The sequence below is a fragment of the Nicotiana sylvestris genome, chromosome 11, assembly GCF_000393655.2.
Source record: "Nicotiana sylvestris chromosome 11, ASM39365v2, whole genome shotgun sequence".
Classification (NCBI taxonomy): Eukaryota; Viridiplantae; Streptophyta; class Magnoliopsida; order Solanales; family Solanaceae; genus Nicotiana; species Nicotiana sylvestris.
Window position 1 is genome coordinate 108,537,253 of NC_091067.1, and position 22,463 is coordinate 108,559,715.

At 37.4% G+C, this 22,463-nt stretch overlaps 2 protein-coding genes across 9 annotated transcripts in view; one reads left to right on the top strand and one right to left on the bottom strand.

Annotated features, from left to right (window-relative positions):
• The window catches only part of LOC104222185 (two-component response regulator ORR24-like), a 61,805-nt gene extending 40,295 nt beyond the window's left edge, over positions 1–21,510 (bottom strand). For 2 of the 8 annotated variants that reach the window (XR_011403662.1, XM_070162640.1), the window contains exons 1-3: positions 21,240–21,510; positions 20,016–20,135; positions 17,354–17,448 (exon numbers count right to left, since the gene is read on the bottom strand). The gene's annotated coding sequence lies outside the window, so the exon portion shown is untranslated. Of the gene's footprint in view, positions 1–17,353; positions 17,449–20,015; positions 20,158–20,549 lie in introns of all 8 variants that reach the window. The other 6 variants (XM_070162652.1, XM_070162648.1, XM_070162642.1 and 3 more) reach the window with 5 other exon arrangements.
• Positions 1,226–2,439, top strand: LOC104218283 (ethylene-responsive transcription factor ERF025-like). The gene has a single exon (XM_009768737.2). The coding sequence runs from the start codon at positions 1,345–1,347 to the stop codon at positions 1,900–1,902; it is 558 nt and encodes a 185-aa protein (XP_009767039.1). The 5' UTR covers positions 1,226–1,344; the 3' UTR covers positions 1,903–2,439.
• Positions 21,511–22,463: the final 953 nt, after the last annotated feature.

Here is a 22,463-nt window from a genome sequence, read left to right on the forward strand (position 1 = left end):
TTTTGTGATAATCAAAGTGTTATCTGTCATGCCAAGTACTCCACTTTTCATTCTAAGACCACACATATAAATAGAAAGTATCATTGGATAAGAATGGCCGTGGAAGAGAAATTATTTGAAGTTGAGAAGATACACGCTGATGAAAATCCTTCGGATATGCTGACAAAGGCGGTGGTTGCAGATAAACATGAATTTTGTAGAAAATTGGCAGGCCTGAAGCCTGTCCGTAGTTCCTCTATTTGAAGACACATTTGGCCCCTTGCCTGAGGGGGAGTTTGTTGGGCACATATCCATGTTGTCCAGCCAAAGGTCCAATGGTCTAATCCTATTCTCTTTTGGTGTCCATTTCTATTTGGAATTGGATTCGGTTTATTCCTAATTTGAGTGGGTTTTGGCTTTAAGAGAAAGCACCACTCATAATCTATAAATATGACAACCTTGGAGAATTATTCTATGCTCATTGATACAAGTCTTTGAAAGACTTAAACACATAAGAGTAGTTGTTGAGAGAGCTTTCGTCAAGAGAGAAGAGAGAAGAAAAATATTTGTTTTGCTGCAGATTTTTATTCTGACCAGCCAATATCCAAATTACGTTTTCTGATTCGTTAACCGTTGGATCGGGCTGAAATTTTTACTGAGTGTTCATAACATCTTGGTCTTGGATTTGAACGGTGAAGATCAGATTTGTAGGCTCGCATCATCTGATTTAGAGCCTCGAACAACAACTTCGTTTTTATGGATTCTCCTCTTTCTTCAATTGATTTGTTGTTGCTCTTGTTGTTCCGTGTTTGACACTTGTTGTGTAGCCAATTTGGAGAACTTTTGTAACCCTCTTATTGTTATAGTGGAGTTTTTTGGATCTTTGTGATCCCGTAATTTTTACCTTCGATTTGAAGGGTTTTCCATATTAAAATTTAGTGTTCTTTATTTTCTTTATTTTCAGGTTTGCCTCTTCCTCGACATAACAATACTAATAGTAAGATAACCAAAAACATTAAATTTATCACTTTAGTGATGCTATCACACAAGTACTTTGATTGGACTATAAACTGAGCATTTAACAGCTAGGTTATAGCTTTCCCCAATTACGTGTGGGCACAAAAGAAACATGTCAAGATTAAACTACATTAATAAGTGCCCCTAGCCACGTATGCCCATAGGAGGGGTCCGCGAATTCCCCGCGCTTCGCCTATTGAACTCCTCCTCTTTTTATAGCCCAATTCCCAAACTAGTAGTATACCCAAAGACCCCCTCAACCTATTTTTCAATGCATGGCTAGTCCTAATTTTGACCTTAACAACCAACCCTTTCTCTTTGTGCAAATTTCATCAAACACATCACAAAATGTGGAGCAATCATTGTCCTAGTAATAGTGCTGCTATATCAAACAGGTCAGAACAGGGGAGGCATTCTGTTTATAGAGGAATTCGCAAGAGGAACGGGAAATGGGTATCAGAAATACGTGAACCGCGGAAAACTACAAGAATATGGCTAGGCACGTATCCAACACCAGAGATGGCAGCTGCAGCATATGATGTTGCAGCTTTGGCATTAAAAGGTCATGATACGCCGTTGAACTTCCCGGGCTCAATGTGTTCATATACTATGCCAGCTTCGCTAACAGCAGCAGACATACGCGCGGCAGCTGCAAATGCTGCTGCTGTTAGAGCGCCACAACTGGAACGCGAAGAAGCGCGGCATCAGGCAGAGTGCCAACCTGAAGTTGGAGATGGAGCAATGGGACAAGAGTTTTTTGATGAAGAGGAAGTGTTTGGTATGCCAAGATTGTTAGTTGACATGGCGGAGGCAATGCTTGTGAGCCCTCCTAGGATGAAGACGACTCCTTACGATGAGTTGCCTGAATATTCTGATGCATCATATACTCTCTGGAGTTACCCTTAATTATCAATAATCAAACATGTAACATGCATTAGCTTAAAAAAAAGGTATCAATAATCAAGGCACTCTCTTGGTGTGCCATGTACATCAGTTGAATAGTGTGACCACTAAAATTATATAGGTGCGGTTGTGTCATGGGCTCAAGTTGTAGGTGAGACCAGAACTTGTCTCACTCTCATTTTCTTGTATTCCTAATATAATTCGGATGGAGCCTGTTGGAGTGAAATAGTGCAACTAGTTGCCGTTGAGTCTGGTCTTTTCTTGTTGTTTTCACCATATGCAGAAGCTGGTTTTATTGTATATTTTCTCTTCCATTTAGGATATTATAACAAGCCTATTTTTTTACCCTGATTATGAGAACCAGATATGGGGCCAGGGCTTGTGTTGAAGGAATGAAGGCTGCCCTATGTGTTACTACTAATTAGTATTCACAGTCAGATTGCCGAAGCTTACACCTCTCTGTAAAGGCTCTTCTTGAAGTGTATGATGATGAAGTGCCTAAGCTATAATAATGAAGTGCATGCTTGAGACTTATTGCTATTGTTCGTAGTACACCATTTAACCATTTTTAATTCTAATCAAGGAGAAGGGAGCTTGAAGCAACGGTAAAGTTGTCTCCGTGTGACCTACTGGTCACATGTTCGAGCCGTGGAAGCAACACTACTGCTTGCACTAGGGTAAGCTGTCTACATGGGGTTTAGAGCAGCCCTTCCTCGGACCCTACATACGTTGTGTATCACACTGACTTTTTAATTCTAATCAACGAACAATAGTTGGGAATAGGAATAGAACCCAGAAAGTACAGACCTGAAACAAGATTATATATCAGGAAGAATGGTTCTAAATCTAGAGGTTCAATTAAAAGGCTTTTTGTCTCCCTTTGGTTTCTACCCTCATCCCTGGGTGACAAGACGGAAAATAATTTCAACATAATCAGACGTATTACTATTTGATACCTAGGAATTGTCCAATTGCTCAGAAAAGTTCCTAGGACAATCATGTGTTGCACGTTGTCATAGTGTTTAGTGTGTGTCTCTTTCTTTTGTGTTCGTTTTTAGATGCACTCGATTATTTTCCCTTTTGCTAAGAGCTTGAACAACTTCATTCTTTGCGAGTTTATTAAACCCTAACAAAAAGGTTCGAGTGGGCAATAGGTAATACCCTGTCATCCTTAATTAGAAATTTCGGACTTAAATTTCGAAAATAAAATTCTGTCATAGGGTGAGACTACTTATTAAATAGGACTTTCCGTCACGAATCCGGATTAATCAAGCTTCAAAGCGAGTACTAAACAAGACAAATGAAAGACACGGGGCTTCTAATTTAACGAGGCTAATTTCTTCTTAAAGTACACCCATGATGAATGGTTGCAGCGATTTGGTAGGGACAAAGTCTCGGGTTCAATGCACATCGTGATAAATGTTGGATCAATTGAAAACTAATTACTGTACTATAAACTAAAAAAGAAATCCGTTAGAATTAGAAATGACACACATATTTGACTAGTAGTATTGTGGTTCATATCTCTGATTAAATTCTGTTATAGTATCTAAGCAACCATCATTATGAAGAGGTGGATTGGACCATAACATTGTTCTTTCTTCTGTAATAGGTTGAGACAAGACAACATAATCAACTTTCCATTTCCTAGTTATGTTATAGGCGAGAGATACTTTGGCCTACCTCTAATACAAAATCTAAGAAAGATACTTAGCCTGTCCCATTTATCGAGATTAGTGATTTCAAATTATCAGCTTTATCATTATGTGCAAGACTGCTTCCAAGTGGAGAGTGACAAATGGTCGAAATCTATAAAACTGAAATCGCAACGTGCTCCAATGTCTATGCTATATTTATCGAACAAGCGAATAGTCAACCAACTAGATTAATTACCTTGAGTCTCCACTGAGTTATTGAATGATGAGCCTAGTTAAGCTTTGGTCATGACAATTATATTATTGGTAGCTGTTACAGAGTGTTGCTACAGTGTATAGAATGGTTTAATTAAATACAGTAAGTATGATAGTTGGAAGTTTTATGATATATGGGCATAACTCTTGTAGCTAATTGATTGAGAGAGCGAGAGAGTACAAGTCTTGATAAATACATCAAGGAATCCACTTTAGTATCGAACAGAATTGTAATCATCCACCCGTTTGTCTATAGAATTTTTTTTTTCCAACTTTTTTTTCAAAAACGAGTTTGTCCATGAAATTTTATAAGTTTTTAATTTATTTTTTTAAATAAATTTTTCAAAAGACCACTTTTTCAAACTGCAATATTTTTAAGTGAAATGTCTGTCCAAACAAAATTTCAAATTCCAATTACCATTTTTCAACTTAACTTCAAAAACTACTTTTTTCCCAAAATTATAATTTTTATGTCCAAACGCCTACTTAATTTACACAGTTTGGAATGGAATTTTGATAAATCCACATCTATTTTTCCTATCAGTTATTATGTCTATAGTCCAGAACAAATATTATGAGAGTAATATATTTCTTATGTAATACTACAACAACAACAACAACCCAGTATAATCCTACAAGTGGGGTCTGGGGAGGGTAATATGTACGCAGATCTTACCTCTACCTCGAAGGGTAGAGAGACTGTTTCCAGGAGACCCTCGGCTCAAAAAAGCAATAGGAGATGATATATTAGTACCATAAAAATGCGTAATAAAAATAACAACAATATATAAGAGATATGAAATACAGAATACGAAATACGAAATACGAAATAGATGGCTGGTATAGTACAACTAGAAGGTAAAGCCCTGCATCAATAGACGACCAATGACATTCCTAGTCTAACTCCTAACTGGATAGTCTCACTCTATTGTGCTGTAGAAATATTCACACTCTCCCCTAACCTACAACCTTAATGCTCGACCTCCATAATTCCCTATCAAGGGTCATGTCCTCAGTAATCCTAAGTCGCGCCATGTCCTGTCTGATCACCTCTCCCCAATACTTCTTAGGTCTTCCTCTACCTCTCCGCGTGCCCACTACTGCCAGTCGCTCACACCTCCTCACCGGTACTATTAACAAAATGTTTACATCTTATAAATGAGTGCATTAATTAGTTCTTTTTCTTTTTAAAGCTTAAAGTATTTAGCATAGAAATTTTCATTTTTTTTCGCAACTTTGCTTATTTCACTTAAACTTATTTTAGTTTAATTTGGACTATGGACACATCCGCTTATTTTAAGTGCGATCATTTAAACTATCTATATTATGTAAAATTTCATCTATAAGAGTTTCAAGTGTTTGATTTAAGATATATGTATAACACGTTATTATATGTGTACTATGAATATATACTATTGAGTGATATAACATGATGTTTAAAAATAATACTCCAGTCAACAAACTATAGATAATGAAAGGAACTCTACCAAATTCCGTACGGCTAATAAGTCAATGAAATGGACATTAGAAGAAAAATAGGAAAGTGAGAAGCAGAGGGACCAAAAAAGATGTTGGACCTGAGGCCTGAAAATAATAGCAGCAGCTAGCACATGGTGCACACGTTTCCGTGGGCAAACCATAGGAAAATTGGCCCTTAGCTTCTTTCAGCTGTCAATAATAATATTAGAAATTTTGGGGTTTGAAAGTGTGGAAGTTGGCTAAACCGTCAATCCTGTGTGCTGGAACTCAGTGATTGGTCACCAACTGATGACCTCATTTTCAAAAGGTAATTTTGTCGCTTGTTCTATTTAAGATTAGATTTCGTTTGGACTCGATTGTTTGAGTGGCTGTTCGTGCCACTTATTATACTCAGAAAATGCCTTATGGGTTCAAATTTTGAACTTTTTGAGTTCTAATATTGGATCCTCCCCTCTCTATTTCTAACATCAATTTCCCTTTATTTTAGATCGTTTTGTTTGTATGATAAACATTTTGTTATTGTGTTGAGTTACATATTTTTTTGAATAATGCTTAAAGCGTATGAAATATAACTACTTTATACAGGTTTTACTTTATGTTATAAGTACTACTAATATATTATTGTTTTAATATATTTTTGTCTCGCGAGGTAAAGAATTTTTTTTATCACAATTTTCTTAGTATTTTTAAATTTTTTAAATTTATTAATTATTCTGACTTATACAATACTCTCTCCGGTTCACAACAAGTGATTAATTAGTGGGTTTAACAAGACATATAACTTTATACTATATTAACAAGATTTAGATTCCCTAGAGAATATTCTAGTGAATATTCTTCTCTGTTGAACTATCTAGGGTTTTGTGGCCTATGTACCCTAGGAAAAGATGTAGTTCTAGACGCCGTGGAGGGGGGGGGGGGCATTTTTTGTAAAGAATATCATTGAAATTTTTTGTAAAGATTCTCCCTTTATTAAATACATACAAAGCCTAGCTTTACACTTCTTCTCCTTTACCTTTCTCTCCGGATCCAAGAAGAATCGGAATATTCAACTACTTATCATCATCTATCATTGTCAGAAAGCTCAGTGGAAAATCTCACCCTTGTTGGGTGAACTTTGTCTCATTTTGTTACTTAAAAGCTATTTATTATCATTTATTGTTATTTTCCATGTTTTCAAGCCATTATTGCTACATCCTTATCTTACGATATTCTTGACTAATAGCTCACATTAAATATCCTCCATTAAAATACTAGATCTGTTATTGAATATTAATATTGATTTTGATTAACCCTCATCTTCTATAAATCCAATTGTATAAAAATCAAGATCTAATTTTTGCGTTATACAGTTTGGCGCTGTATGTGGAGATATCTTAGTCAAACTATTAGTTTTCATTCGGATCTACATCTTCTGTAACTTGTTAACCTAGCATACTTTAGAGCTATCCTTTTTCTCTTCGCACATAAGGATTTCATGTCAGGTAACCAAGGAAAGGGAACAAGAGCAACAGACAAAGTCCCGCTCAACCTTATGAGTGCCATCGATGAAGGGTATGAAACTCAAGATGTAGAGGTAACTCCCACGGCATCCCCCATATTAGGGAAATCGCCGACACCCTTTTGTAGCACTACCAACCCGAATGGAAAAGATGCACCACGTCCGTGAAAGATAAAGCACCACCCGTTATGAAAAATCTCCTCAAAGCTTGGCTAACCGATACTTTGGTTAGCGTAATGTAAAGCAGGCCCCGTGAACGACGAGGAAACCCCAAGGATCCAGGCAATACAACGCAGGAATGAATAAGACGACCAACCAAACCCTCTTACTTTAGATAATACCCATATAATTACTGACAATGTCCTCACCGCCGTGTTAAAAAGAATGAAGGAAATGGAGAGAGAGAATAGGGCGCTAAAGGAACATATGAAGGAACAACAAGAACGAGTAGACAAAATACCAGGTGCCCCCAAAATGGTTACCAAAAAGAGATACCGTCATGTTCGTGGAGCAACCATAAACGGAACAACTGATCTCGAGGACCATGTAACCGACATATCACTGACGTGAAGGGAAACGACCTCACTAAAGAATATATGTCCTCCATCTTGTTGAAAAAATTTGATCAAATCCTCACAGGAGGGACGTTGACATGGTACTTGCAGTTACTTACCTATTCCATAGAAACATTCGAAGAGATGGCAGAGAAGTTCGTGACGACGCATGCTAGGGCCAAGAAGGCCGAAACGAGGTGAACAATATCTTTACCAATAGACAATTCCCAGGGGAAGGACTGAGGGACTTCTTAGCCCAATTCAAACGGGTAAGGATGACCTTACCAAATGTATCTGAGGGAATGGCCATGGCAGCCTTCCAAAACGAGCTAAACAAAGAAGACTCAAATGCGACCAGAAAACTACGGAGCTGATTAATGAAGTACCCACCGGCAATCTAGGACGAGATCGACAATGCCTACTGTGCCAAAATCAGGGCGGATGGCGAAGACCTCAATGGGCCAACCAAATAACTCACTACAGTGCAATCCGAACCTAAGAGAGAACGTAGGGACAACGTAAGAAGAGACCCCCCAACGTTGCAATCAAACATAGACCGACATCAACCTTATATCAGAGCACCCATCCCCAATTTCCGACACGAAGACGGGCCCTCTAGGACGAGATCAGACATACACATAAACGATCGAGGTATTGCTCCTTTACTATCTGCTCATAACCTTTGTGTGTCATCTACGAAAATGGTCTACGCACTCGAGAAACTCGAAAATATATGGAGTGGCTACCAAAGATAATGTCTGACTGAAGCACCTGGAAGTCGGATACCTTTTGCGAGTTCCACCAAGATCGTAGACATAAGACTACCACGCTCTAAGGCTAGAAATGTCAAACCTTCTGCAACAAGGACACCTCAAGGAGTTACTCATCGACAAGGACATGAACACATTAGCAAATGGTCGAGAATGCCCAGGCCCACCAAAACTGCACTCATCTGCTTGCACCATCAACATGATTATTGGTGGCAGTGATGATGCCTCCATCAATGACATCAAGTTCACCGCCACTCACAAACTCAAGAGATTGATCACCCACGAATGCTATGATGGCCTCGAAGAGAGTAATATCTTTGATGAGTCAGATACCGACGGTTTGACTTTTCCTCACATTGATGCACATGTCATTACTTTACGAATTCTTGATACTGATGTTAGGAGAATTATGGTGGATGGCGTAAGTGAAGCGTGCATCATCCATCCTCGAGTCCTCGCACAGATGCGACTTAAGTATAAGATAGTGCCGCGCTGTATTACACTATTCGATTTTAAATGAAGTTGAACAAACTTCGGGCGAGATCACACTCCCCGTCCTCGCCGGTGGGGTAAGGTTAGAGACCATGTTCCATATCATGGATCAAGACACAACGTACAATGCCATCGTAGGTCGACCATAGATACACCCCATGAGGTCGGTCTTCTCTAGCCTGTACCAAGTAATCAAGTTCCCGACCCCATAGGGAATATTCAACATACGAGGGAAACAACGCACATCCCGTGAATGCTATCGGATCTCCCTAGATGGCATGAGAATCCAAAAAAAGAAAGAAAAGAAAAAGAAGTATAGAAATCAGTAGGGTCGAGTTCCCTACAGGTCGAAGCCAAGGACGCCATTATAGATCCAGAAATGGCTAAAGTGGCAGGATCAACCATAGAGGACCTGGATCCCGTCCAACTAGATCAAAGCGACCCCAACAAAAAGGCCTACATCGGCTGTAAACTCAACTACCCAGGTAAATTTTGTCAATTTTTAATAGCTAATAGGGGTTTGTTTGCCTTTAGCCATGCAGATATGCCAGGCATCCCCAAATAGATAGCCATGCACAAGTTAAATATCGACCCCAACTACCCTTCGGTAAGGAAGGTTCGACAAAATTTTAAATCTGCTATCAAAATGGCTATCCATGAGGAGGTGGAAAAATTCTTGGCCAATGGTTCTATTAAGGAGTCGAAGTACCCAAGTGGATTGCTAACGTGGTAGTGGTAAAAAAGAAGAACTAGCAGCAGAGAATATGCGTGGACTTCATTGACCTAAACAAACCTTGTCCAAAAAGTTCGTTCCCATTGCCACGCAACGATCAACTTATATACACCACATCAAGACACGAGTTGCTAAGCTTCTTGGACGCTTATTCGGGTTACAACCAGATACTTATGGAGGAGGAAGACTAGGAGAAGAATGCATTCATCACTCACATGGGAACGTACCGCTACAAGGTCATTCCATTTGGGTTAAAAATATGGGGGCTACCTATCAAAGGCTGGTCACGAAGATGTTCAAACACTAGCTCGACAAAATCATGGAAGTATACATCGACGACATATTGGTTAAATCCTTGAGCGCCAAAGACCACATCAACCATATGAAGGTAGCATTTGAGATATTGAGGAAATATGGGATGAAACTTAACCCAAGAAATGCACTTTTGGCATAACTTTGGGTAAGTTTTTGGGTTTCCTAGTATCACAACGCGGAATTGAGGTCAACCCAGATCACATTAAGGCAATTGACGGGATATCATAACACTTAACCACCAAAAAATAAGTCCAAAAACAGACTGGTAAAATCGCCCTCCTATCCAGAATGAACAATAACCTTGAATGGACGCCTGAATGAACACAAGTGCTAAAGGAACTCAAAGAATACCCTTCATCGCCACCCTTACTCTAAAAGTTTGATCTCGAGGAACATCTCCTCGTCTACCTTGCTATTCGAAAGTAGCAGTAAGTGTTGATACCCAATTTTTCCCTATATATTTTTAAATATGCAAATACTTTCAAAATATCATATGTGTGCATATATAAGTATGTCTAAACGCTTTATTATTTTTCCTTAATTTTTAAAGATTTTTAAACTAATTTATTTCCCTATTTTTATTCATAAAAAATCCAATAATATTTCCCAAAATTAGAGTTTGATGATTCATTTATTGGATTCTCATATTTATGCCAAAATATAGATAATATAATTTTTCATATTTTTACAAATTTATTTAATATTTTAAAGCCAAATTGCATATAATTACAATATTAGCCTCTTTTAAGATTTAATTGCGTTTACATTTATAAAGATTAAGTCTAGTATTTTTAAATTGATAATTATATGTTATAAAACATTCTAGTACTTTCAATTTAATTCCAAAATTTAATTTGCTATTTTTATAAAATAAATGGGGAAAATGGTTAATTAAAATCTAACCAGATTTCATTTCAATTTCAGCCTAATTTGAACCCCAATTGTAACCCAATTTACCCCGACCCAATTTCAAATTAAACCGAACCTTTACCCATTTAAATGACCCAACTCGGGTTTCCCACCTAACCACTTTAATCCCAGCCGTTGATCGTTTAGATCAACAGCTCCCATTACTCCTTACCATTTTAACCCAAACCAACCCCTAAACCTAATTCATTTCTCACCTACCGCCGCCCTTGAATCCCCTCCTCTCTCAACTCTCTCTGATACTCTCATGAACCCTAGCCGCCGCCCTCTCACCCCACCCTGATATCTGCCTAATCCATGGCCTTCCATGGTCATTTGAGACTTGTACCAGCCTTCCATGGCTTCTATGTGTTTGTTCTTGTGGTTTCACGGCCAGACCTTGAAGGATCTTGGTCCAGTCCTTGGTCGATTTCAGTTCATGGCTCTTCTCCGGCCAACCATGGTCGTTCGAGTCAGAACCTTGACTCTCCTGGTTAGATCGATAACTTTCAGGGCCTTTCTCACCTTTTCTGGGTTTTTCGAAACCCTAATCTTTAAGATCTTTTAACTTTATTTCTAATATGCTTTAGATATGTGATTACCTTGAACTTTTAAACATTTTCTTGAAGTTTCTTTAACTTTGCTTTCAAAACGACTCTTCATCTTTTTCGATTAGGGTTTTTCTTTTAAGTTATTTCAAAATCTCTTCTTTGATTTTAACATATTTGTGATTCTGCTATGTTTTGCTCGTGTTGTTCTTCTATCTGAGTTAGCATGTTGAAAACCCTAATTTCTTTTAGGTCTCAATCGAGTCCTGAAGATGTTTGTTAAATGTGTGCTTGTTTGTTTAAACTCTTGCTTGACTTGTCTGTTTACCATCTTTTAAACTAGGTTATTGCTGAAAACCCTAGGTCTTTTTGGCCTGGAACTGTTTGTTTGAGCATGCACGTGATGCGATTAAAGTTCTTTATTTTTGGATCTTTTATTTATGAGGTTATTTGATTCTGAGTTTTACTATCCTTTAAACTCAATTGTTGTTGAAACCCTAACTTTTTCAAAAGGTTTCCTCACTTGTTACTGTGAGACCTTTACTCGCTTTTGACGCTCTTATTTTCTTTGGCTATATGTGTGAGCCCTGACTATCTACTAAACCATATGCTTATTCCTGCTGCTATTGTATGTTATTTCTTTTGCCAATAGGTTTGGCCTCACATGTCTTATGTCTTGCTCACTCTATTTATATGCTGGAGTTTCTTCCTTGATTGATCTTCATCTTATGATTGATTTCTAAACCTTTTCCTTTATGAACCCTAATTTCACTCGCCTGTTCAAAGCTGATTGATTCTTTTCCTTTACTATAATATTTACCTTGCTGATTTCTTTCCCAAAATAAGCATATCTCTGTACTGAGACTTGATTGCTTACTTAATAGTTTTACTATTCCTCTCCCCAAGAGCAAGGTGGGAAGTTCTTGGAGGTAAGGATGTCGGGGGTCTATTTGGAAACAGCTTCTCTACCCTAGGGTAGGGGTAAGGTATGCATACACACTACCCTGCCCAGACCCCACTAAGTGGGATTATACTAGGTTATTGTTGTTGTTGTTTTATGGCAACAATCAGTCTGCTTACATACTATTTTTCTTCCCTTATTTTGAATCCGTCACTACCGTTAAACAGTGATTCCTTAATTAAAGGGAATCACTTGTGTAATTGATTCTGACCTATGATTGTTTCCATGTTTGTATCTTTTCCTTCACTCGTTTTCAAAAACTATAAATACCTTTCACCTCTCTTCTTTCAAAAAAAAAAAAACGAACACTTGAGTTCAGAACATACACTCACTCAAAACTCTCTCTCTTTTCTCTGTTACTACTTGTGTTGCTGCCTTACCTAGTCGGCTGAAAGCCAAGGCTAGGCTGTGGGAAATTTTCTTACTTTCCTTCTGCATTTGCTTCTTTACTGGTATGTTCTAATTAATCTTCAGCCTCAACAACAACATGTTTCTTTACTATTTCTTGCACTCTTACCTGTTTCCTACTTGTATTTAATCGAGTTCCATTATTAAACATGCTGTGATATGCCCCTTCCTCTTCTGAATTAACATTTTTCTAATGTTTGAACTCTGTCAGTCACCTATGATGACTTATGAATCCCAAACCCCCATATCCCCTATGTGTTTATATTCCTTGGTTGGTTTGAGGGCATGTCAGCATTAGACATTGCTGTGCATGACCCAAACCTGACCCTCTCTGGATCATATGCTTCGTATCCTCTCTATGTGTTGTGTCCTCTGGCTAGTTTATGGGCATGCCAGCATCACTTATTGCTGTGCATGTCCAGATTTGACCCCTCCTAGGGTCATATGCTACCTGCAATGTATTCTCAAACCCCTACCCCCTTTGAGCAATTACTGATGCTGTATAATTTTAGCTATACTACTACTGTTTCCCAGATTACCCTTACCCCTTGTTATTCTCAACCCAGTTTTAAACAAATCTCTGTTTCTGCACTTCCACTATACTCTTAGACTTAGGTTCTGCCCCTCTTATGTGAGCCTTACCTTGGGACCCATGAGTTCCCTCTAAACTTGGACACATAAGGGCTGACCCTTCCACACTGCACTCATCTCTATCTGGTTATGCAAACTTGGGTGTGAGCACTGCTCGGGGTCCCCTTGAGACCCTTAGGGAGATTTGACACACTCAAGTCTGAGAAAGGCTTTGAAACAATAGTATTTGAGGTGATTTATTCCATAACTCAAAGAGGAAGTCAAGAATCAGACTTCCTCTGGTTGTAATTTCTTCTTTACACTTTTTCTGACGCAATCCATTATTTGGTCTGTAATAAGTTGTAATGAGCATTGGGGTTGACTAGTGAAAAGGGATGAGTAATTATGCATGTTTAGCTGTAGAAGGGTAGAAGACATGCCTATAGGACTTGTTTAAATTTTTGCATGTTTATTACCACTCTTAGATGCCATGCCTATAAGACTTGTTTTTTGCATGTTTAACTCTACATCTAGAGAACTTCTCTATAGGATTTGTTAAATTCTGCACGTCTAATTCGGCATTTAGATAACATGCCCATAGGACTTGTTTCAAAATTCTGCATGTTATGGCCATGCTTAGACACCATGTTCTTAGGATCTAAACTGCTAAAATCAGACATTATGTCCATAAGGTTAAGAATCAGTCCCCTTTTTTGTAGAAATCATGCCTATAGGAAGTAAATACTGCCTGTTTCATTTTTTCAATCAAGCTAGATGTCATGTCTATAGGAATTAAAATGAGCAATACTAGATATCCTGCCTATAGGATCTGAAACCAATTAAAATCAGTTTGACCCTGAATCAGTTTTAACAAACCTTACTCTTTACTTTAATGTGGTTAGAAAGCATGCCTATAGGATCCAAATCGTTCGTTTAAAACTGTTATTGCTTTTCCATGCTCTGGATCAGTAGTAGATACCATGTTCATAGGATCTCACCCAAACCCTTAGGCAAGCCTTAGGTGATAATAAATAAAATCAGAACCCACTTTTGTTAGACAGTTACTGCTACAACCAGTAGGTAGACCTGATTCGGACTTCTTGTCTGAGTTATGTAATAAACTGGTCTGCCTCAACAATTAAAATTTTCCTTGCCTTAGTATTTTAAAGACCTTAACTGTGTTTACGTCATGCTATTTATGTGCTTTGTTGAGGAGGCATACATGAGCCTTTTGGTTGTTTACATGTTTCCCCTAATATGCAGTCCTATGTGTTTTGTATGTCGCCTTAGCTTTTTCACCTTTTGAAACCCAAAAGTTAGCCTAATATCCCTCCCCTTTAGGAATAGTAGTCCTAAGTTCCTCCGAGACTGATGGGAATGGGACGGGTAATAGCATGCAATAGTGGTCGAGACCAATCCGCGCTTTAATACCTTAATGGGGTGGGGAGGGTAGATATGGACATGATGACCGATGCACTAATACCACGTGTATCCCCTTTTTTGAGGAGTGTCATACCCGGTATCGCATTGATGTGATCTATATTATATTTAAACCTAGGACCCCTTCTTTTATATATCCTCAAGTATATGTAGAACTATAACTCCTTTTCAAAATTCATCTTTTTCTTTCAAACTCTTATGTATTTAAATTTAAATCCCCTATTATTTGAGCCTATACTTGTCTATTTGCTAAATTGCACAAATTCACAAGAAACTGTCTGGCCGGGAACCACACTAGTGGATCCTGAGGGGTGCCTAACACCTTCCCCTTAGGATAATTTCAAGCCCTTACCCTATCTCTAGTTATCAAACGAACTTAGAAGTGAACCCTTATAGGTGTCCTAATGCACCTTAAATCATTAGGTGACGACTCTTCAAATGCAAAACCCAGTTCCCAAAAGGAATGAGTTGTCTTAAAATGTCATAAACCCGATCTTCCGATGCATAAGAGGGGGAAAAAGGGGGCTCGACAGTAAGTGCAGTCCTGGTTCAAGAAGACAAAGGTGTGCAATCTCTAATTTATATCAGTAAAACACTTATCGACGCCGAGACGAGGTATCGTCACCTCGAGAAACTAGCCTTGGTGCGGGTTAAAAAGGTAATATTATTAAATCCTTTTTACACAATTTACTATTGTATAAAGAATTAGATAGTCATCATTAGTCGCTACATAATAGATAACACCTGATTACAAAAATTTTGCAAGTAAAAAATTGAAGTAAATTTAACATTTGTCAATAAGAATTTTAATACTTAACTATATTATCTCATTTATATATTTTTTTTAAAGTTTTTGGTGCGGGGGTGCGTCTGCTAACTGTTGAAAAGCATGAAGTAGAAGAAGAGAGGAGAGGAAACAAAATAAGCGAAACTCTACCCTTCTTTCTTTCCAAGAGTCGGCAGATGAAGGGAAGGATCTAAATAATGTGGTCAACTGAAACGCAAACAGCCTTGATATTGTAGCTACTCCCTCAGTTTCATTTTATTACACACTTTCCTTTTCAGTCAGTCCAAAAGAATGACACACTTCTTCTTTTGGAACCTATATAATGTTAGCATCTCTATTTATCTTAATGACATGACTTGTTATGACCCATCTAATATAAAAGTTTATTTTTTATAAGGAGAGAGAAAATGAACAGAGTGAAACTCTCACCACCATTTACTTAAAAGGATAAGTCTGGTACTTTGTGTATGGCTTAGAAGTCAAGTCTTATTTAATTTCTTATATTGTGAGCAAATGAGTCTCGTTAAACACATTCACATAAAATGGGATGGAGTAATATTTTGTGTCAATCATTCAATCCTCAATTGTGTAGAAAGGGACACTCTAAAGGCTCACACTACAAGAAACTGGTCAATTTTTCAACAACCCAAACCGCCGGAAAATCCTCGGAAAACTAAAATTTTACGACGTTTATTCCTAGAAAAAGCTTCCTTCAAAATAATGCTTATCTAAAAGATTTTTTGATCAAGGGTTGAAAATTATCAAAGGCTTTTGCAATGTAAAAGGAGAAATTGCCCGACGAAAGTAAGGTTAAAAGGATGTGATGTTTGGCAATAGTCTTTGACAGTGCACCTGCCGGAAAACATAAAAATTGATATCATTTTCCAATGGATTTTTTTATTAAAAATTGAATACAAATATAAATGTATCGAATATATTGTGTCATGAGAAAACAATCCTTTTTCAGTGGATTGACGGTCAAAAACATAGAATAATCATAGAGGATCTGCCAATTTGGTAAGTTTTCGACAACTTGCCAGACAAAACAAAGAACCATGAAAACATTTACTCCCTCTATTCTACCTTACATGACACTTTTCCTTTTTAGTCTATTCCAAAAAGAATGACCTCTTTCTATATTTGAAAATAAGTTAACTTTAAACTTCTAAATTTACCCTTAAAGGCATGATCTTACGGCCACATAACTGTCATAACATGTTTAACACCACAAGTTCCAAAAATTTTATAACCATACAAATGTCGTGGCATGTGTAAGATCACAAATTTCAAAAGTCTTTCCGTGTCTAGTCAAACAAGTTCATATAAAATTAAATGGAGGGAGTAATATTTTCAACATACAGGCCACCAACAATTGTGGACGGGAAACTTTTGCTCAACTTTCAGCGAGTTTCCCATCGGAATATACTGATGATTGCAAATAAGAAACTTTTCAACGGCTTAACAGTCAAAAACTGTGACATTCTCCACGATTAATGTTTCAATGGTTTCGCCGTACAAAAATATGGGTTTTTGGCAGTTTTAGTCCCTTTTTTACTGTTTTCCCCTCGAAAATAATGGTATACCATTGATAAACTGAGAAATTTACTACCTCATTGGGCATTTTTAAAATTAATGGACATACTGCAAGCTCAATGCCTCTTAGAAACACAAAAATATAGGTAATTTGCTATTAAGGAATGCTGAAATAATGTATTAAACATCAAATATATGTCTACTGAATACAATCTATCTAATGTACATTAGCAACCTATCCTAAGCTGCTCCAAACTCCATTTAGATTCATCGTCTAACGAAATATTCGGAATAAGTTAGAACTTAGAAGACGAGTAAGATATCTTTTGGGAATTTCGGCAAAGGTTATCCAATAATTGGGCGTAACTTCATCCTATAATGTGCATTAGTTTTCCTTATTATAAAATAACATATCAAAATAACGAGGTTCGCTGCAAAATTTCGGTAGAGTTATATAACGCATCAAACAACCTGACAACACATCGAACAACACATCTAAATCATATATGATTAGAAAATGAAATTTCTGACTGAATTGTAAACTTACTTATGTCGTCTCCGCCCAGAGCTCCCCCTGGACTTCTGGATGTGCAAAAGACATTGCAAACCAAACTTCCAAGCTAAAGCCAGTAATCCCTCCATCTGAGAAGCAATATTGACAAATAAAGACATTAACTAATTTTCATCACTATAGTTTTTCATCTTTCTACTGCTATAATGAATCAGATTACATCACTGCAGTGTTATATCTTTGAATTTCATGGGCAAGTCCACCTTGAATTTGTATTTCATCAGCCCACCTCAGCCATGCAACTCTACTGAGATAAACATTAAACTTTTCTATACTCAAAAGTTGATAGCCAATCTGATATATATGGCCATTAAAAGAAAGCTCATCTTGTTGAATCTTATAGAATACTGAAACTAGAACAAGAATGCTCCAATCATAATATTGAGCAATTTACATAATATTGACAAAGCATCAGTATATCAAACATGTTATCAACATTATTCTCTTAAATGTCTAATCAAGAAACAAGAAAATGGAAAATAGATTTGAATCAACAGTCAGAGGAATGAAGAGTTACTAGCTAGTTGCCGATCACGAGAGACGAGTGGTGAGTGGCAATGTTTATGGGGACAAGAGGGAAACAGTCTTTAGATTTTCTTTACTAAATGGAGAAAATGGTGACTGATCAGGTGATATTTTAAATATCCGACGGCCATCCATCGAAAACTCTAGCGAAAATCACTAATCAGAAAACGCATTTTCCTCTATTAGAAGTCGAGCTTTTGATCACCCTGCTTCGTAAAAATTATTATATTCTGAAAATAGCCATTCTACAGCCAGTTCTTTGAGATATCGAAGTAATTCGACCAATGGAAGCCCTATAAAAACCCTCGTTTGTTGAGAATTTTCAACAGAAGTATTCCTTCCAAAAGAGAAGGAACTGTCTTTGAAAACTACTTCCCACAAAATTGCGTGAACTATCTTTGATGGATTGCAATGACCTCTAAGTTGAGAAACTGAATATTAAAAAATTAAAAATTTTAACTGTTCAACGACTTCTAGTCAATGTATCTCCAATGTCTTGACAGCTTCTCGGTCAGTTGAAAACACCGTTAGAAATCAGCTAGTTCCTGTAAGAGGGAACGCTCAGGGCATACATAATCATATGATTAGCTTTGCTTGACCTGCAATGATACTACTCAGCCAAAGGTGGGTGGGAAGGACTATCAGCCCATCGCTAAGGGTCACACAGGTCAACTATCAAGCGTACAATCAACTCAATCACAATCTGACACAGCCCAACATCTAATCAAACTTCACATTTGCTCCTTGTAAGAACCCAACTGGAGCAGGAAATCTTAGAATTCAGATCTCTCCAGTAACCAAATAAAAATGTATGAGCTATCTTGCATTCAAATTTACAACTAAAGATTACTATGAGAACTTGGTGTAGAATTGTAGATTCACTCTAATGGTGAAGTTCTAACAAAGGAAACCTTAATTTTGGTGCAATTAGAAATAGTGGTGTTAGTCAGATCCTACTTAATGTTTTTCTTTTTATCCTAATTAAAGTTAATATTGAGATAATTATTTTGATGCGAGTATGTCTTTGTCATACTTGGATAATGACATCGATTATTCCTTGTGTTTCATGAGATTGCAAAGATTGAATGCTTTGATGCAGCAGCGAATTGACACCCCTTCGTTGGAAAATAACATAGTGTAGATTGGCAAACAAATCTTTTTATGTATATATACTATATGTTGAATCCCCTTGGCTTCTTCGTGTGTTTATTTTTTTATATTATAAATCTCCTTAGTGAAATTTTGGCTCCATTTTTGCTTTGAAATGTAACTTGAAGTGGCTATCTGATTATGTTCCGGAAGTTGAGACCTCTGCGGCTCCAGTATGAGTATTATTATACAATCTTCCCTGACATCTTTACAGATGAGATGCTCTGTCTTAGACTCTTAGTTATTGACTCTATGTAACTGGAGTTTCTTTGGCCCCTAATGTAGCTACACAATATAAGACACAAGCTAATGCGGCTAAGGAATGAATCGGGATCAACTTGGCAAAGGCGACAAAATAATACTTGGGTGGAATCGAAATGACAGATAATCCAAAGAAGAGGGATTCTGGCAAGAGGTGCAGTATGGGGGAGTTCCAGACTTTGATTAACACTATCTTCGTCAGGGACATAAGTTAGATGAACGTAAGATTTTGCTGAAACAGAAGAAGATTGAGTTCGAACAAAATCAACAAACAATAAGATAAAGAAGAGAAAATCGCAAAAGAAATAAAACCAGTTGTGCTGTTCAGGTTGAAAATAAAATACAGAAGGCTCGAGGAAAGAACCAAGAAAAGAACATAGATAAGGTGGTTGTGAAACTAATCCCAAGACCATCTAGCGACCAAAGACCAATCATAAGTAAATCCAGTCCACAAAGAAAAGGTACGACAATCAAAATAAAAGGATGAGAATGCTAAAATTAAAAAGTAAATAAAGGATCAATTTTCCTGATTAACGTGTCAGACCAAAGGTCCATCCGCTCTATAATGTAGACAGTGAATACAAAATCATCAAATTAACTTTTCTTCCTTCAAATATAAGAGAAGGTCTATCCATCTCATATAAAAGAGAATTCATGATTATCATTGTTCATATATACACACCTATAGATGGTTAGTACTTACCCAAGTTTATGCTGCGATCAACAGCACCAACGAACCCAATCCCCGCAAAGAGAACATGTCTTTATAAGGGATGCTTGAGATCATCATCATGAGATGTGTGCCTCATGCCAGCCTTAAACTCTGCCACAATGGAAACAACAGACTAGACAGAGTTAACGTGTTTAGAATCATCATCTGTTTTGGGAAGATTTACATGAAAGAGTGGGACAACATGAAGCAAACAGACATAATAAGGAGCAACTGGAAGAAACAATGAAAAATGCTAAAAAAAATGGTTAGGATTACATGGCCGGCGGGGTCAATACAATAATCTCTTTACATCAAGAGAAAATGGTAGGCAGTAGCGGAGCTAGGATTATAACTAAGGGCGCCAAAATTTAACTAAGGGCGCCAAAGTGGCTAGGATTTTAACTATGTAAGCAGACCTTACCCCTACCCGGTGGAGTAGAGAGGGTTTTTCCAAAAGACCCTCGGCTCAAGGAGACGAAAAGAGATATTCAATACATAGTAAAGATATATAAAAATTATTTTTACCTGTATGTGGCTCCGCCACTGATTATAGTGCCAGCAAAATGATTAACATGCTGCCAAACGAAGAGGCAGTCTGGCGGATGTGATCGTTTCCAAGAAATAAGATTTATAGTTTACATAAATGATAGAATCTCAGCATTGCAGTTCATGACTTCTTCCACACGCATATCTTAACTCCTTTTTTTTTCTTAAAAACTGAAATGACTCAACAGGTAGAAGAATATAGTTGGAGTAAAGAAAGTAGGCATAACAGGCTAAGAAGTGTGTGTTAATCAGAGTTAGTTGCTCGGTGGACTGAATTGATGCAGAGAGGGACCCAAAACATTACAATACGTAAAGAATGGATTTTTTTTTTTTTTAAAAGGAGTGAAATAACTCAACAGGTTGAAGAGTGGGGCAGAGTTAGTAGCACAATGGACAGAATTGGGAGAGTGGGGCAAAACAATAGAATAGGTAAAGAGAAGACTGGTTATGAAAATGAAATTAATCAAAATAAGAATGTGATACCGTGAGCATCAAACCCAAAATCTTATTGCAATGGGTGACATTATAAACCCCGGTAAGAACATCTACATAACTGATATGGAGACAAGTTTACTAGCAATATCTCCTCCCTATCACTTTCAAAGGGAATCAAATCCACAAATTAAGCAGTTAAAACAGAAACTCGGCTGATGAACAATAATAACTTACTGATTACAATCAAACCAAGGGATTCTAATTCCAAAATTCAGTTCGCGGTGATCTTCTGTATCAACTCTTCTCGATGAGAACGGAGGTTCCATTATTATTGCCCAAGCCAAATCCAGCAATTGCGTTTGAATTTTCATATTGCTAATTCAGTCGTATGGTGGAAAATCTGTTGAAACTTGAAAGTTTAAACTGATTTGCCGTTTTGGGCCTCAGCAGATTTGGAGCGGGTACGTTGAAGAGCAAATGAGCTAGTCTTTTTATTTTATTTACACTAAACACCCACATAATACGACTACACAATGCAAATACACCTTTTATATTTTGAAATCAATCACTTATAGTCCCAGTGTAACCCCACTTGTGGGATTACACTGGGTTGTTGTTGTTGTTGTTGTTGATAGTCCCATATTATGAAAATCTTATGCAAATATGATGACGTCATCCTTTAATTTTTAAAAATAAAATAAAATTAAACCCATAATATAATGAAAAGTTTCCAGAAAGGAAGTTCATTTAACTAACTAAATTTAAGAAAATTTCAAGCAGAACAATGAATAAGCCAACTAAACTAAGGAATGAGAAATGTTTATATAATAAAATATTTTGATTTTAAAAAATACAAGCAACTTAAATGTTTAACTGCAAGAAAATTATATTAATAAATGGTACTGCGTTATGTAGTGAGGAATTTTATCTCATCGCGTGTTACCCCTTGATGCCTTATTTTAATCCTGCCCTTTGCATGGGATTTCATATTGTCGCAAAGCGGGGTTGATGCCATCTCCGGGCGCTGTGCTAGAGGCCGTCTAAATAGGACACCCGTGCCTTGCGAGCTCGGCGTTTCAGTTTGAGCTTAGACGGGCTGTATAGAGGGAGCAGTCTTCCTGATTGTTGTGGTGATCGACATCTGGAATCTGTCAAAGATTCGAGACGTGGGAGTGACTTGGTTCGTCGGTCCGGATCGTTCAATTGATTTTGGTCCGACATTGTTGGTGTACTTAATCGAATCTCCTGAACTCATGAACATACATTTTATTGAAAATAGATTAAATGAGGAGGAGGGTTACCAATGTGTCAATGTGAGACCGAGGCGAGGTCTCTATGTCCTCTTCTCTGGATGTAAGGGTGCCCTCTGGAATATTTCCCCGGATCCGTTTTTACCTGGGGACAAAGATTTTCGCTTTCCATTTCATGAGTTCTCGGGGGGTGTCACCGCCCCTTCAT

Bases quoted from the DNA above. Each gene is read 5' to 3' on its own strand.
- LOC104218283 (XM_009768737.2), top strand. From the start codon at position 1,345: ATGTGGAGCAATCATTGTCCTAGTAATAGTGCTGCTATATCAAACAGG.